The sequence below is a fragment of the Triplophysa rosa genome, linkage group LG19, assembly GCF_024868665.1.
Source record: "Triplophysa rosa linkage group LG19, Trosa_1v2, whole genome shotgun sequence".
NCBI classification, from domain to species: Eukaryota; Metazoa; Chordata; class Actinopteri; order Cypriniformes; family Nemacheilidae; genus Triplophysa; species Triplophysa rosa.
The window spans coordinates 3,908,459-3,925,344 of NC_079908.1; the positions used below are offsets into that span (position 1 = coordinate 3,908,459).

The window sequence follows — 16,886 nt, forward strand, 5'->3', positions numbered from 1 at the left end:
GGAGTGGCGACTCCATCCATGCGCAGCCAGCTCATTTGGGAGAGGTTCGGCCAGGCACAGGTGGTCCTGTTGCCTCCCTGGACTCCACCCATTGTCCGCTTTGGTACTTCCTGTCCGAGGCAACCCTTGGCACGGATGCCCTTGCGCACAGCTGGCCGTGGGACAAGCGGAAGTACGCTTCCCCCCAGTGAGCCTCAATGCACAGGGTCCTGTGCAAGGCCAGGGAAGAGGAGCATCAAGTGGTACTAGTTATGCCCCTTGGCCTAACCAGGACTTGGTTCTCGGAGCTAAGGCTCTGACAAAGACTTCCCCCTGGCCGCTCCCCCTGGCGAACTGCTTCCCCAGAGGAAGGGCCACGTTACGGCATCCCAGGCAGAACCTGGTCTCCATGTCTGGACGGGACGAGGAGATCCTGAGTGACCCACCCCCGGTCTGGTTGGGACGTCACTCAGGCTAGGGCTTCGGTCACTGGGCGGCTATACGCCCATAGGTGGCGCCTCTTCTCATCCTGGTGCTCTTCTCGGCGAGAAGACCCGCGGAGTTGCTCGGTCGGGTACGAGCTGTCCCGTCCTCAAGAGAGACTGGGGAGTAACCTCTCCCCCTCCACACTGGGAATGTATGTAGCCGCTTCGGCCGCTCATCATGACCCAAGTGCTGGGTAGTCTCTGGGACAGCACGGCCTGGTCATTAGGTTCCTAAGGGGCGCGAGAGGGTGACCACCTTCCGCGCTCCGTACCCTCTTGAGACCTAGGTGGCGGGCCTCAGGAGGCCCTGCCCCCTTCGAGCCTCTCGGGATTGCCGCTCTTTCTTAGTCCTGATAAAGACGGCTTTCCGCATGGCGCTCACCTCCAAGAGGGTAGGGGATCTGCAAGCACCCTCCGTGTCCACAGATTGCTTTGAACTCGGGGCCGGGATTCTCACGATATCTTGAGACCACGCCCCGGCTACGTGCCCAAGGTTCCCACCACTCTCCCGAGAGACCAGGTGGTGAACCTGCAGGCGCTCCCCACCGGGGAGGAAGACCCAACCTATCCGTGTTGTGTCCAGTACGCGCAAGGCGCCTCTACTTGGACCGCACGCAGAGCCCAGAAGCTCTAAGCAGCTCTTTGTCTGTTTCGGAGGTCAGCAGAAGGGAGGGCTGTCTCCAAACAGAGGCTGGCGCACTGGAACGTGGATGCCCTCGTTAGGGCATACCGATCTCTATTCGCCCCTGCCCGTGGGGAGTGAGGCACACCCCTCATGGGCACTGGCTCAGGGCGCCTCTCTGGCAGACATCTGCAGAGCTGCGGGTTGGGCTATGCCCAACAACTCCGTGAGGTTCTAATACCTACGCGCGGAACCAGTGTCAGCCCGCATCCTGGCAAGGTGTGGGACCGGCAGCCGGTAGGGCGTACGCCTGCGGAAGCCCTTCCCCCTCCGGGGGAGCAGTGGCGATCCTGCCTCAATTCTTTCCCCTTGGGTAAAGAACAGGCATTCCATCCATCACTAAGCACCCTTCCAGGGGACAGGCTGGGCAGAGCAGCCCTGCCCCCTTAGGCCGGGGAACAGTTGAGTTATCTCCCACATAGCTCTAACCGGACCTAGTGCTCCAGACGTGGTAACCCCCCCTCCGTGGGCTGTTCCGTCTGATGTATCCTCATGAATGGTTCCCACCTTGGCAACCCATGACCTCCCGAGGTGGACTCCCACCTTGCGGTTAACTTCTGCAGTCCGCACATTCCTCCCATGAGTTCTCCCCTGATGGTGAGACCATGTGGTGTCTCCACTATTCCTCCCTATGGTAGGCAGTGGCCTCTGCAGCGTTTTTCCCCCAGGGGGGAATAATGCTTACCCAGTGGCCCGTACGGTGCTGGGCGGCTTCTCGCCATTTAGAGAACTAGGCCTCCGCCCGTGACGGCCGGTGACAGGGGCTTCCCAACTTTGTGTAAAGCTCTGGGTCCCCCTTCCTCTCCACTGGAGGGTCATAATTTCGCGTTAGCGTGTTCGTCTGACTCGCCCCGGCCAGTAAACGTCACTCCGCAGAGATTGTAACGCGGCTCAGTGCTGTGGCGTTTTCCATAGGAACCCCATTCTGTCGGTTCGACACAACGTCGAGAGACCGACAGAAAGGGAACGTCTTGGTTACAGATGTAACCTCGGTTCCCTGATGGAGGGAACGAGACGTTGTGTCCCTCATGCCACAACACTGGCCGCCCACCCCAGTGGTCGGGGGAGGATGCTTTAGGCTCCTCAGACCAAAGGTGAATGAATGAGCACGCCGGCTTCCCTCTTATACCCGGACATCCGGGGAGGAGCCCGGCATGCAAATTTCATTCGCCAATTTTCATTGGCCTTTTCTAAATACTCAGAAGATGATAGGTTCTCAAGACAAACCCCATTCTGTCGGTTCGACACAACGTCTCGTTCCCTCCATCAGGGAACCGAGGTTACATCCGTAACCAAGACGATTTGTTTATATGCATGACCCATCGCGGCTCAGATCATGCGGCTCAGATCGGTAAAATATATAGTTCCGAGCAGTCTAGACCAGTGGTTCTCAAACTTTTTTGTTGTAAGGCCCCCTTTGTGTAGAGTGCATTTGCTTTGCCCCCCCCCATTAAAGACTTAAAATTTTAATTAAACCAAGAAAATATTCAGTTAAACAATGCTAAAACATCAATTCTTTTGGTTGGTGGCGTTGTTTTTCTGATGTTTGATTGCACAAAATTTATGATAAATATGGCCCCCCTGGAACCATCTTGGGGCCCCCAGTTTGAGAACCACTGGTCTAGACAACACTAAAACACCAACCACAAATTGATTGAGCAAGTAAATAAATCCCTTTCTGCCATCCAGTAACTTGTTGCTGTTTTCGCTTCACAAGACACTTTCTTGCGGCTTTCGGTTTGCTAAATGTAAACTGTTATCGTTCACTGCCATGTTTGACTCAAATGTACTATGAGAATTCATTATCCTTTATGCTTTCTCCATGCAGATGGATACACCACAGATGATATTGTGTTCTTCTGGCAAGGAGGGGACAGCGCTGTGACTGGTGTGGACAAACTAGAATTGCCTCAGTTCTCCATTGTGGAGCTACGCCTTGTGTCCAGAGAAGTGAGGTTCACAACAGGTATGAACGAATCACCTCAAACTTCAAATGGTCCAATTATGGAATATGTAGCATAAATAAATAAAAACATACATTTTTGCATTTGATTATGACTTTCATCCAAAATTAGTTGAAGTGCCTGTTCCCTGGGACACCGCCAGCACAGGATTTCGGCTGCGTCCTCCTGATGTCGCTTTTCCAGGGATGCATGTGGGAATATGTGTTTGGTCCATCATGTGTCTATGTGCATCGAGGATCATGTTAAAATACGTGCCTCCTGCTGACGTGCCGATCGGGTTTATGATAAAAGAGATGATATTTTATCATAAACCCGTGTTTGCTAGATGGTCGCTTAGTTTCATAGGTTCGCATGATGCACCGAACACATATTTTGCATTCCTGCATCCCCGGAAAAGCAACCTCAGGAGGATGCAGCCGAAATCCTGTACAGGCCGGTGTCCCCGGGAACAGACACGTCTGGTCACCTTAAATCTAAAATAACTCGTTGTGTTCAGCACATAGCATTAGCATTGCTAGCGCTATGTCCTATAAGCTTCCCCAATTTTGAAATGAATTCATTAATCTTATCATTTGTAAAAATAAAAGGAGCTACACAACGACAATAATACCTATTAAATTTGTGAGGAATAAGTTTAAAAAAAAGTGATGTACCATTTTAACAAATTAGAAATGTTCGAAAGTACAGTAGCTTGTTACTGGAAAGCACAGCTCAACTGAAAAAAGTACTGAAGACTTTTAGTTTAGTTACTCCCCATGACCGACACTAAATTAATGGCCCAGGATAAGCTTCACTGGCAGCAGTGCAGTGCATTGCAAGAGATCTACTGAAGATTTAAGGTTATCGCCATGCGCTGTTCAACTTAAATTAATTTAGAAAATGCAGCTTTCATTTTAAGTGCTCTTGCCCTTGTGTGCACTTGTTTATTCAGATTCATGGGAACGCAACCCAACAAGCGTGAATAAAAAAATGTGCGGGGGGTATATTGATTCATCAACTTTACAGGAAGCGAGCTGTGACTGGGTCATATCACGTCGCATGCCGCTCGTAGTCAATTGCTATTTAAATTACAGTCTGATCGCTTTCGCAAAGTTACCTCCCTCTCTCTTTGATAAAATTGCAGCCGAAAGGCTCCTGGTGGAATTTGTTCTGCATCCTTAGCTGAAAACAGTTCACTTAAGCCCAAGTGCAGAGAGATGAGAACCGCAGGGAATAGACAAGACTATTTCTTTTGCGTTAATAAATATCCATTGCAGCAATTTGAATAATCAGTACATTGAATGAGTAAATTAATCTTGCCACACCTGACAATGAGCTGCGTAGACTTTGAACAGACACGTGCAGACTAATCTTAAACCGGCAATTCGAAACACGCTGCTGTTTTCTTGTACAGTAAACCAGACTCCACATATTAACACGGCATGCTCTTTAGTTACATTTTTCTTAAATTCCCTGTATTAAAAAGCTAAACGGAAAATAAAATAGACACTGCAGGCTTTTGTGACAACTCTCAGAGGGCCATGGATGCTGTCTGCTGAGAGAGGGGTTTCAGAAAAATCTGCCATGTTTGCGACTTTCTGCCATGTTTAATTGGAATGGAACTAGTCCCTGGGAAGGAATCCATTGCTTTGGGGAAATTAAACGCTCCATCTGAACAAATGGGGAAATGACTATCCATTGTCAAAGTGCAGACTTTGACAATTGCAAATTGTAGATCTATTTTTCCTGCGCTTGCTCTTTTGCGTTTCCACTTACCTGTTGACATCTTTTTTGTTCTGCTTGTGCCGTGTGTCCCCCTCTCTCCAGGTTCGTACCCTCGGCTGTCGCTGAGTTTCCGCATTAAGAGAAACATCGGCTACTTCATCTTGCAGACCTACATGCCCTCCATCCTGATCACAATCTTGTCCTGGGTCTCCTTCTGGATCAACTACGATGCCTCTGCTGCTCGTGTGGCCCTGGGTGAGGTTTTGTTCAAGAGCATCTTGGATTTCCCCACTATAAAGATCATATCAATAGTCTTGAACGTCTTCCTTGAAACTTCCTTGTACATCGCAACCATGATTAAAACTGTTTTGTTTTATGGATGGTAAAATACTTTTTTCTATCTCAGCTTAAATTTTGACATTTGCATGGAATTGCCCAATTTGTTGATAGGTTGAAAATGTATCAACGCTGTAGCTCTGTTGTGCTACAAAACATGGCTTTACAGCGACATGGCAACATTAGCTCCCGTCTGTTTGCCCAAGCAATGGTCAACATATCCCAATACACTGAACTAGAAAACCTTGAAGCTACAATGCTACGTGCAGGTCAACCATTTTACGGCAGACATTATCGGCATACAACGGTAATGTTGAGAGGTGCATTAAAGCCCTCCATGCTGGGAAATCCAGCTTCATTGTGTTTGGATCATATTAGCTGTTTTTGAGCTGGTCCAATCTGTTCATTGGCTGGTTAACCAGCCGCCATGTTCCAAAAACAACTTGAATACCTTAAGCTGGTGTTACAAGCTGATTTGTTTCCGGCCCAATATGTCTCACCAGCTTGGATGTCATTTTATGCATATGACTAATACACAACTTGGCTTCCTTGCAGGTGTAACTACGGTGCTCACTATGACAACCATCAACACCCACCTGAGGGAGACCCTCCCAAAGATTCCCTATGTGAAAGCCATCGATGTCTACCTCATGGGCTGCTTTGTCTTTGTGTTCCTGGCCCTGCTCGAATATGCCTTCGTAAACTACGTGTTCTTTGGACGGGGACCCCAGCAGCAGAAAAAGATGAACGAGAGGCTGAACAAAGCCAACAACGAACGCCCCCGCTACGAGGAGAAGCGTCTGAGAGAACAGGTTCGAGTCTGTGATTCGCAAGCCATTTGCGCATTTAGTTGTCGTGTCAACCAAAGGCTAATTTAATAGAATTTAATAAGCGATTTCAATATTCATGCATGCATCTATGTAAGCAGAACAACTTCACTCATCAAAGTAACTCTTGCATGAATGAATCGCTTCACATCACCGCTAAAAACGAACATTCGATAGTCCATTAACCATCCTAATCGGTGACGTATTTCATTTGATTGAAGCTACGTTTCATTATTATGAGAGGTTCATCTTGCTCAGAACGTTACAAATTACATTGTCATTATACTGTCAGATTCAAGTCTTTTTTTTCCCTCAGGGTCTTTAAACATAAGTACAGTAGTGTCCCAAGACATTACTTTTTTTTTAAAAGAGCTGATTTATTTTCTTCCTCCAAAAAGTGTGTCTTTACATGTTTTTACATTTGACAGTTGTGTGGACAAAGCTCAATATAAAAAACAATACAGTCATGTGAGAAAATCAAATTATGACATTTTTGTATTGACCCTCTTATTTATGCATTTTTATATTATTAGATAAATAATATTGCTTGATTGTGAGAGTCTATGGTCGTTTTAATGTTGTCTTCATTTCTTCTTCATTTCTTCAAGGACTCGCTGTCAGTGCCGTTTCAAAGCAACACCCTCAGGTCATATACACAGCGAAGAAATCTGTATCTCGAGGAACAAAGAAAAGTCGGGGTACATGCATTAACAAATCACATGAGTTGAACGAGTGAAGAATGCCAAGCTTTTTCAATTCTCTAAAGTAACATTTGTTGTAACTGTGACTTCACATCATCATTCCATCTGCACGAAAGATTGAAAGGAAGTAAAAACAGTTTACGACCGCCCACTTTCTGTGCCCACCCCTGACCGCACCTCTCTTTATTTTCTGTTCTCAAGGTGGATGCTTACGGCAACATTCTTCTCACCACTTTGGAGATGAACAACGAGGTGATGCCGTCCGACGTCGGAAGCAGTGTCAGCGACTCGCGGAATTCCGTCATGTCCTTCGACAGCTCCGGGGTGCAGTTCCGCAAGCCCATGGCTTCGCGGGATGGGTTCAGCCACCACTCGTTGGACCGCAGCGCCATGCGCAGTCGTGCCAACTGCCGGCTAAGGAGGCGGTCGTCCAAGCTGAAGCTCAAAATCCCCAACTTGACGGATGTTAGCACCATTGACAAGTGGTCCCGGATCATTTTTCCTATCACTTTTGGATTCTTCAACCTTATCTACTGGTTGTATTATGTGAATTGATATGCGTTCCCCCAGGAAACATGGGCCATATTTTGAGAGCACATTGAATTGGCTTTGATACAATTGGAAAATATGTGTACACATATATGAAAAGTTGATACATATGTATATGCATATTTCTATATATTATATTTCTATATACACATGCGTGTGTAAAATCTAAAGGACTTTTCTGCTGTAAAAAAAAGTATTATATAGAATGACTTGAATGTTTAAGAATAATACGAGAGAAACATTTCAAGTTTTGAATTTCTTTTCCTTCTGAAACAAACCACAAATAAACATACAAACAAATGTCAACTCCCCATTCGAGGGTACGGAACAAAAGACTGCATGATATTTTTGCTAAAAGAAAAGATTGTGAGATAAAAAGGACACAACCGAACGACTCATCGGCTTTTTATCGATACTGTAATCAGCCTTTCCCGCAGCTCATGAAATCAGAAGTGGCTTTTTGGGGCGTCAACCAAGCAGATCCCGAGGCCCGACCCACTACTTTTCCCTCCCCCTGGAATAGACTCACGGAAATGTCCGTTTCGACACTGTACAGCAACCTCTTTTGGGATTATGTGTCATTCCTTGATTTTGCAAGTGATAGGCGTTCTCTCTTTACTGGACCTCAGCTCTGGTCTATGGTTTACACTGGACGGCTATCTTGAGTTTAACCAATGCACCCTACCCAGAGTCAGTACGATTTGATTTTCTCTCTTCCCTCTTTTGGCAATTCTCTTTTCTTTCCAGTTTGGTCTAAAGGTTTAACTGTGTTTTTGGAGGGCGTCACCTTAACATGTTCTAGAGGTAGTTCATCAGTAATTAAATAAGCCACTGGTATGCTTCATTCATCTTGAATTTAAGAAAACGATGAAAAAAATGAGAGTGCATTCATTCATTCATTCAATCATTCAGTAGCCTTATTGACATGGTCAGGTGGTGTTCTTGTTCTTTCTTTACTCTTGTTCCTAGTGCATTTCCTCTGTTCTCTTGATACAGTTCATCTTGTAGAGCTTTGTGTTGTTGGGAGTGGAAGGGAAACCCTTAGTGAGCTGTAATGTTTCTTCAGAACTTGGATTTGAAGTTAGTCCAACAACTATGTGAAAATGTACAAAATAAGGAAAGAAAAGAAAAGATTATTGTGTATTAAACAGGGGATGTGACCACGGTTTTTATCTGTTTCATGTTTAAGTCGATCGATCCGACCATAGTGTGACCTGATATTGTATATATTCAGTCATCGTAGTGATTCATCCTGAGAACGGTACACACCGACGTTTTAAGTTTCTCTAAAATGTGCCTGTCTGAAACCTGAAGGATGTGTCCTCAGTTCATCAATCAGTGAAAGAGGGTCAAATGGCCCTTGATCTATGAACTTTCACTTTAAGCACTGCAGACCCACCCACAGCGCTGATGTTTTGCATCTTGGGATTGAATCTGGGAGATGAATTACATCGGTATAATCAGGAAAAAAGCTTCTGAGTTTTTTCGGGGCAAAATGACATGTACTATAAAAGCCATGAACTGAAGTGACAACCAAAAAGGCCTATAATCCATTTCTCGTTTTACCATTTACCTCAGATTAACCCAACACCACTTTTCCGGGGTTCGCCTCATTATGATTTACCTCAACATTTTCTGGAGGGGGGTCCTTCACCACTGTCACTGAGGTCATCAGATCTCAATCTTTACACATACAGCCTCCCATGTCAAAATCCACTTTCATCCATTCATCTTCGGTCCATTTCATCAACCTCGATCACAGAGTCTCTAGACGTCTCAATGCTCAGAGTAGGTGAGCTGAGTAGAAGGGAACGGTTGAGGGATGCTTTTCACGGCGATGTTGGATCAGTTTTTCAGAATTGCTTGAAAACTGAGCAAGGAGACATTTAGAAAGCAGGTCCAGTGATGACCTGGGAACACGAGAGCCTTGGACTATATTGAGTTGGATATTACTGGGAGGACATTCTGAGCAGGTCTCAGACCTCAGAGCTCAAGATAGCCCATGGGCTCTCGCATTGTACCACACTAGACCTCTCAACGGTGGGAAAAGGGAGGGCAACAAAAAGACCAGTCACCAAACCACAGATCAGTCACTCATACCATGAAGGAAGAATGGAATTGATATCAAAGGCTGTACCTCACAGTACTAGCAAGGTCCTACGTTACTTGTCAGCAGATGACCACAGAAGCATATTTGAGGGATTTTCACTTATTGTGTTTTATTTATTATTGTGAGCATGACCATAACACCTGTGCAAGGGAGTCGGTACTCTCAAGTGCAAATAGGGAAATGCACAGATATTAAGTGTAGCAATTAAGTTAAGCGCAAATCTGCACTAAATGAGGCTGGAGGTCAGAGTGCTTCTCATGAGCATTTGCTTGAGGTATTATGAGTGTTACGGGGGTGCCTTGGCCGGTTACAACTCCCAGTAGGCATTGAAGATGCTGCAATGCTTTGCCAAGGAAAGTTCAAAGGCAAACATTAGGTTTAGCCAAGGTAGAAGAATTAAGTACCTTTGGGATAAGATAACCCATGCGGTTTAGAAATGAATTTATATTAAGACCTGTTAAGATCCAATTTTAGTCCACGTCCACTAGTGCAGTATTTTAGATTAGTTTAGTGAAATAACACGACAATGCCCATCATCCATCAGTTGGTTAGCGACAAACCTTGGATACATGCAGTGAACAGAAAGAGTTTGCATCGCCTTTGACAGAAGGGGACATTGGAGTAGGCATAACTTCTAGGTGGCATTTGTTTTATTAAGCGCCAGCTACTATTAACTGATAAGACTGCACAATATGACAATTTAAAGGATATTTATATATTTTTCTATCAGATATTTGTGCTCTATGAAGTTATCAATCAGTGTGACATATATAAGTGCTCTATTTTCTCTTGCGCAACTGATAGAGCAAAAAATCCTATAAGGTATATAGTACTCATAACCTGTGATTTGGTATATTATCCATGGGACTAGTGGATAAAAAAATCCTTAGAAGTAGATAGTACAAGGTGTTTCATGAATACAGTACAGTATATGCATGTAAGATGCCACACATTTACTCCATAGCTTATTTTAGACTACACAAACCCATAAACACTTGCTGGCACTATATAGTTTCACTTGCAAGTAGTCAGTTTAATGTTCACAGGGTACGCTGAAATACTAGTGGTCCACGTGTCAGAAACGGCCAGTGTTACGTTTTCCAGTTGAGTAAGGATTAGCTACATGCTAATGCAGCCATACTGTGCCACTAAGACATGCTGGATGTTTGCTAAAGCGGATATTGCGTCATTCATCGTGTTCATGTAGCACCAGCACTCTGTTATTTCACAGTGAGCTTATACCTAGAGTTGATATTAGGTAGAATTCTGGTTTGTGGACATTTGTCCCAGCAAGATTTGCCTTAACAAGATCACTAAGCATTTTGTGAAACATTTCAGAGCAATACAATGCAAATACCAGAACGTTCATGAAGGAGTTATACTCTTTCAAGTCAATTCAAGCCTTAAAAATTGGTATTAAAGCATTGTAATTTCACCATTCGACATTTGTCATTTAGTCTTATGACAATTTAGTCATCTGTGGTAGTACATCCTTAAGAACTAGTTTGTTCTTGCAGTCTCGCTTCCACTGTTGAACATTAGAACCACAATGGAAAGAAGCAATTATCATCTGTGGATTTAGAATACCGCTGTGTACTAACCAGACACGACGTGATGCTGTGACATGCAATAGCAGTTATCTTTTCCATGTCCTACCCAGTCGTGACGGTGGTACATGGCGAGCTACAGTAGATTAACATGGAAAATATACATCGTGTTTCACACCATGTCTGGTTAGAATGCGGTGTAAAGGTTTTTAAGTTATCAGACGATAGAACCAGTAAGAAACCAAGTAAGAAAACAGATGTTGGAATTGTTTTGGAACATGTTCCTCTAAGACCAATCCCATTAGTTACTGCACTCCTGAAGAAATAATTTTCTAAAACTATATTCAGTTAACTTCACTTGGTTTCAAAAGTTAAACGTGGCTAATGTAGATTAGTTCACATCACTAATTTTTATGTGAATAACCTATTTGGAAATCGTAATTTTTGTTCAGCGGTATACAGTACATTAACTGTACACATTTTCCTAGAAAACGGGACTTGAGAATTTGCCTAACTGCTAATTTCTTTGTATTAGCTGGCTTGATCAATTCACCAAGTCTGCAACCTACAACTATACAAATACAAAGATAGATGTATTAGCTGTACGGCATATCTAACATTTATAATGGCGCAGGTTGCTGGTTCTAAAATACAATTTTAGCCGTCAGGGTAAGCACACACAGCTTATATTTGCGGGATATCTGGTGCAAATTATACAAACATTTAGCTATTTTTTGAAGGTTTATGGTTTAATCATAGTGCTGGGGTAGATAAATTGTCATTAAGACCAATTTACCAGTTTACAAGGGTCATTCGGGCAAAATATGTATGTAGCAGCAGTGGGCTGAGAGCGGGATTACACCACTGGTCTTTTTGTTGTTATTGACAATTTTGTGGGTTTTTTTAAATACTAAAGGCTACATCATGACCGATTAGCTATTCTGTGCCAATGCATCATCCTGTGTGTCTTTGATTTGTATGAAATAATTTCATCAGAAGGTTGTCGGACTTGTTATCGTCCGTTGAAGAATGTGTCAGATGGGTTTCAATTGTAAAAGATATCACTGCTAATTACCTCTTATAGCTCTCATTTGGGTGATATTGTGCAAGACAGCATATGGTAGTGACCATTTTCAGATTTATAGCATCAGAAACTGGGTTTGAAAGGCCTATGACGTGTTATGTCATAACACACAATCTATAGAGGGAAACGACACTAATACAATGAGATATTAGAATAACATTATGTCAAGGTAGCAACACTGATGGGATTGTCGGCCTTTTTTAGAGAATGTGACTCATCGTAATAGTAAAGTATGATTTCTTTGGTGTCTTTATTGGTGTCCGGTTAGGGGATAGGGACGCTCTTCTTTTGCCTTGCACTGTGTTTCGGTTTCAGACTACTAATTTTTTTTTTAATGATTTTTGTTCTTTGTAACAAAAGAGTTTTGCACAACTCGTTTAGGGGGGGGCGGGGGGAGTGTGGTCTGGCACAACTCAATGATGCTAATGTTTTCTGATGACAATGGAGGACATAATAATCTTCGCACTAGACACAAATCACCCCATATGCTCACGTCCGCATTTTCATACCATTAACATAACTCGACAAATCATTGAATAGCTTTTACTCGAGTACATTGTTTTTGTCTTTTGCTACATCCACCCGCCAAGCAGGAGAAAAGGAAGTACAAAAACTGTTGAACTGATTTTAATGTGAATTTTTCTTGCCTCCTGTGTATATGTGTAATTACATGTGAATTGTATTGTAAATATGATATCTTTCACTTATATTTCTTAATGCATGAACAAAACAGGGCAGTTGCTAATAACAGCTAGCCTCGATGCTATCGGCATGGACAGCTTTTTGCAGCACAAGCATAACGAAACCTATCTCTGAAAAAAGAAAAAGAAGAGGAAAAAAATCACAAAAGATACCGGTTTTGTTTTGCATGTCTTACGTTTTTGGAAAGGTTTATTTTCATAATTTTCTATTCTGGAACTGGCCATTCACGTCACCCTCGCACACGAAGAAAAGTTTTTCTTGTTTTCATGGACAGGCATTGAACCAAACACTGTAAACCTTTAATTAAATTAAGAACTTGAAAAGAAATGATGACAATTATAATAATGATAATTCTTTAAAGCTACCACAGCGGGAGAGCAATGGAGAAAAAATGTAAAGAATATGCACATTTTCATCCTCTCTTGCGTTTTATGTATCACATATGGTTTAGAGTAGATAAACACACCTAGATTCGAATAGACTACGCCTGCTTACATCTCGTCGAACAGAAGAGCCGGAGTTATGAAACCTTTACTGAGCAAATCAGAGTTTTTACAAATGTATGACCCGGTGATTTTGCTGTGCTGGATTTCTTATTTTCTTTGCAACGGGATGATGTTCCTGAGACATTTAAACACAGCACACATGAGCAGAACTTCTAAGTAACCAGAAGTGAAAATCCTCCGAAAATTGGCAAATGTCTAGGGCAACTACTTTCATACTTGATTGATGGGAATTCAATCGCATTCAGTACTGTTTTGTTTCATTTCTAGATGCCTGTGTTTGTTGTATTCTTTAAAGGAATTGTTACTCTTAGCGTTGATGTTTTCTCATAGAAAGGAAATATATTTCTACTTTTCATCCTGCCCTGAAAGTAAAATGCATTCTGTTTTTTGTGTTGAACTGGTTTCGTTCACATAAAGATCTCGGTTTGATTCTGTTGAACTGTTGAGGTGTGATGAATTTTGATGATCCATTTGGGGATATGATTTGTCTTCATGAAATCAACATTTGTAAAGTACAAGGTTGTGTTTTCTTCATTTCCGTTACTTTAACTTTTTTATGTTTTGGTTTTCGTTTGTTTTTATGCTTTTGTTTCTTTTTGTCAGTGCCAATTAATGTAATGGTGTCGGTCAGCTTTTCTAGGTGTTTGAGCAAAATGTGTTTTTTACTAATACAAGATGTTAAAGTATGTGGTACAAAAAAGGGTTCTAAATAACCAACTGACTTTTTACAAATAAAGGCTTATACAGTAAAGAATGACGACGCACGTCTTTTCGTTTGCCATTTGTGGACTAATGGTTGCGTTTCTTTCTTTTGCCTGAAAAGTTTAAACTAATTAGTCCCCAAATGGTAAATCATATCTTTTTGTTTTCATAACCTACGGTACGGAGAGACCTTCGAAATATAACAAAACTGCTGCAGGTCTTGACCATGTAAGTTTCTTTTTCCTTCTGTTTTTTGAAAGGGCTGCAGAGACCAAAAAAAAGGGCAAACTGAGATTGCGAACAGACGTAAGACCATAGCAATGTTTTGTATAATCAATTTGAATTGGATTATAATCATGACACAATACTAAGGATATAGTTCCCACCCAACCCTTGGTCCTGAATGAAGAACAATCCCAATCCCTGCTGGAAGAGTGTAATCTTTGCCCCATAACAACATAGTCTGGATGCTCATATTTGCCAACATCTCAAAGTGTTTGCAAAATGTATATCGGGGCTCCCATATGTCTTAAAGAGTAATCTAACTCGCTGTTAAGAGAAACTGAAAGAGTTGCATCATTTCGTTCAAATAAACTGGGAGATGAAACTCAATCTGAAAAGAACAAAATCTAGGAAGTTTCCCCTATTTGACATTTACTGTGAGATTTGTTACATTTAAAGGTGTCCTAAACAGGGCTTGTTTATTGTTTTATACTGTTGTATGAGGTCTACTTATGACGTTCTTGTGGTTTTTACATTCAAAAACATCAATAAGTAATTGGCTATTTTTTACCCGGGTTTTGAGGCCGTCTCGACAAACCCTCGGTTTTAATGGGCGCATTGAAGACTTGGAAGTAACTATGTTCTTCCACAACCAGGCACTGACTGCACAATATTTTGCGATCTTTAACAGCATGTTAATTGCTTGCTCGCTCAATATGGTTCCACGCAACTTGTGTTACTTCAGTACTGTCATTCGCAAACCAGTGGGCGGGGCTAGAGAAGTAGTCGTTGATATTCTTCTGTTAAGGCGGTGTTCATAGGTGCATTCCAGGACCTGGCGTTCGTTGAGCCTGGTGTCAATAACAGTTGTAATTTCAGTAACAAGGGCGTTTTCCGTTCTGACACTTACAGGATGTTTGCTTGAATACGATTCCCTCTTATATAACAAAAGCACGGGTTAAAATTGATGTCTTAATTCATCGCCCCTTAAACATATTTTTGGACTTCCTGTTTGACACTTTTTATGAAAAATATTTCAAATGAATCCATTAGCAAGACTTGGCAATTCATAAGTATATTATAAGATAATTTACTTCCATTGTGTATGGTTTCATTCATATGCCTTTACAATCTACTTTTACCTAAGTAACAGTTAGGTTTAGAGGAGGAGCTTCAATCTTGCTTTTTTTTGTAGGATTTATATTGTATGAATTCATGTGAAATTGCCACCATGTACAATAGTTACATTTTCTGTGAGATGAAGTTGGCATTAGTGTATGTAAAACTATTTCAGTATTTCAATGAAATATTTACATTAATAGTAGTACTTTTTTTTCATTTAACAAGATATTTTAATTTACATAAGAATAGGATGTTTAATAGTGTCCCACATATCATATGCAACAACTTATGCATATTACAGAAAACAAAATTACATTCTAAAAAAGTAACTTAATTGCAATAAGTGTGACAGGAAGATAAGATTTCAATTTCATTTTTGTAAAGTGTTACCTACATAAGGAAAAATAGAGGAAAAATCTATTCGTGTTTTTACGTGTATAGAAAATCAAGTCAATCAACAAATCACTTTGCAAGATGCAAACACTGGTCCTCAAGCTTTTTCGTATTTTTTATTGTATTATTTTTAACTCTTAAATCTTAAAGATATTTGTTTAACATTTTAATTTAGTTAAAAGTGTTCTGTTGGTTGTATTTTGTTCAATGGTTGTGCAGTGTTTAAAAAAATGACCAGCATTGCAGTGTTGTTTACATCTTCTGGAGTGGTGTATAACCACAAAGAGTATCCTTACTAGCCAGCCCAGAATAATGTAATGTTACTTAACCCCACTACACGCGTTTCTTTTCTCCTTTTTTGTATTTCTCGATGTTTATTTAATATTTAATGCAAATAATAATAATTTTATATATATACTTTCACCTCCTGATGTTGACAATCAACATCTTTAGATGGATAATATAAGCGCCCCTATTTTTGAGCAATATATTGATTCCAAAAACAAGTTCAGAACATAAATGTTGAGTGTTTTATCTCTCAAATGAGGCATAGATTGTGATCTTTGACTGAATAATAATGTAAAGGTTATAAAAATGCAGACACGATAAAAAAAGCCTTTTCCATGGGTTCATGTGCCCTGTATGCATGTTAAGGCACCCCCTTTCATTGGTCGCTTGTTAAAAAGTCCACTTCATTCAAGAGTTTCAGGCCTTATTTTGTACCCAATTTGGGTAAAATGCCAGCTGACATTGCCAGGTGAATCTCTGAGGCCGTGCACATGTGTCACTATACTTCACCTCAAAGACTTTGACTTCAGGCAGAGGTTTCCTCCACCTGGATTCCCGAAGGGGAAAATTTGCCACTCTGCCCCTGAGCAGAACCCATTTTCTCCCATTCTTGCTTATTCTGACGGCAGCTTTTGTGGACATAACCAATGTGCACAATGCACAAAACACAATGCTTGCCCCAATGGAACAGACTAGATCAGACATCAGAGATGGAATAAACATCCACACACACATATATATCTTTCAACCTAGCTATCTTCCTTTCAAGTCCCTGTAGTTAACCTGAGGCGGATTAAAGGGGGTGTGAGGCAGAGAAAGGAAAGATCTATATAGAATCTTGGGGGAAATACAGAGTTGTTGTTTTTTCTTCATCTTGCCTTAGAAAACTTTGAAAATGTTCCCAGTGGAGGTGAGGCACTTATGGGGCTGGGAGTGCAAAGATCTGCTGGGAGGATGGAAGCAGAGCACTGAACTAGATTAGC

At 41.9% G+C, this 16,886-nt stretch overlaps 1 protein-coding gene across 1 annotated transcript in view; it reads left to right on the top strand.

Moving 5' to 3' along the window:
• Positions 1-13,924, top strand: part of gabrb4 (gamma-aminobutyric acid type A receptor subunit beta4) — a 68,358-nt gene extending 54,434 nt beyond the window's left edge. The window contains exons 6-10 of the mRNA XM_057360171.1: positions 2,975-3,112; positions 4,917-5,069; positions 5,706-5,962; positions 6,586-6,675; positions 6,880-13,924. Coding sequence (XP_057216154.1) covers positions 2,975-3,112; positions 4,917-5,069; positions 5,706-5,962; positions 6,586-6,675; positions 6,880-7,233 — 992 coding nt within the window. The 3' untranslated portion in view covers positions 7,234-13,924. The remainder of the gene's footprint in view (positions 1-2,974; positions 3,113-4,916; positions 5,070-5,705; positions 5,963-6,585; positions 6,676-6,879) is intronic.
• Positions 13,925-16,886: the final 2,962 nt, after the last annotated feature.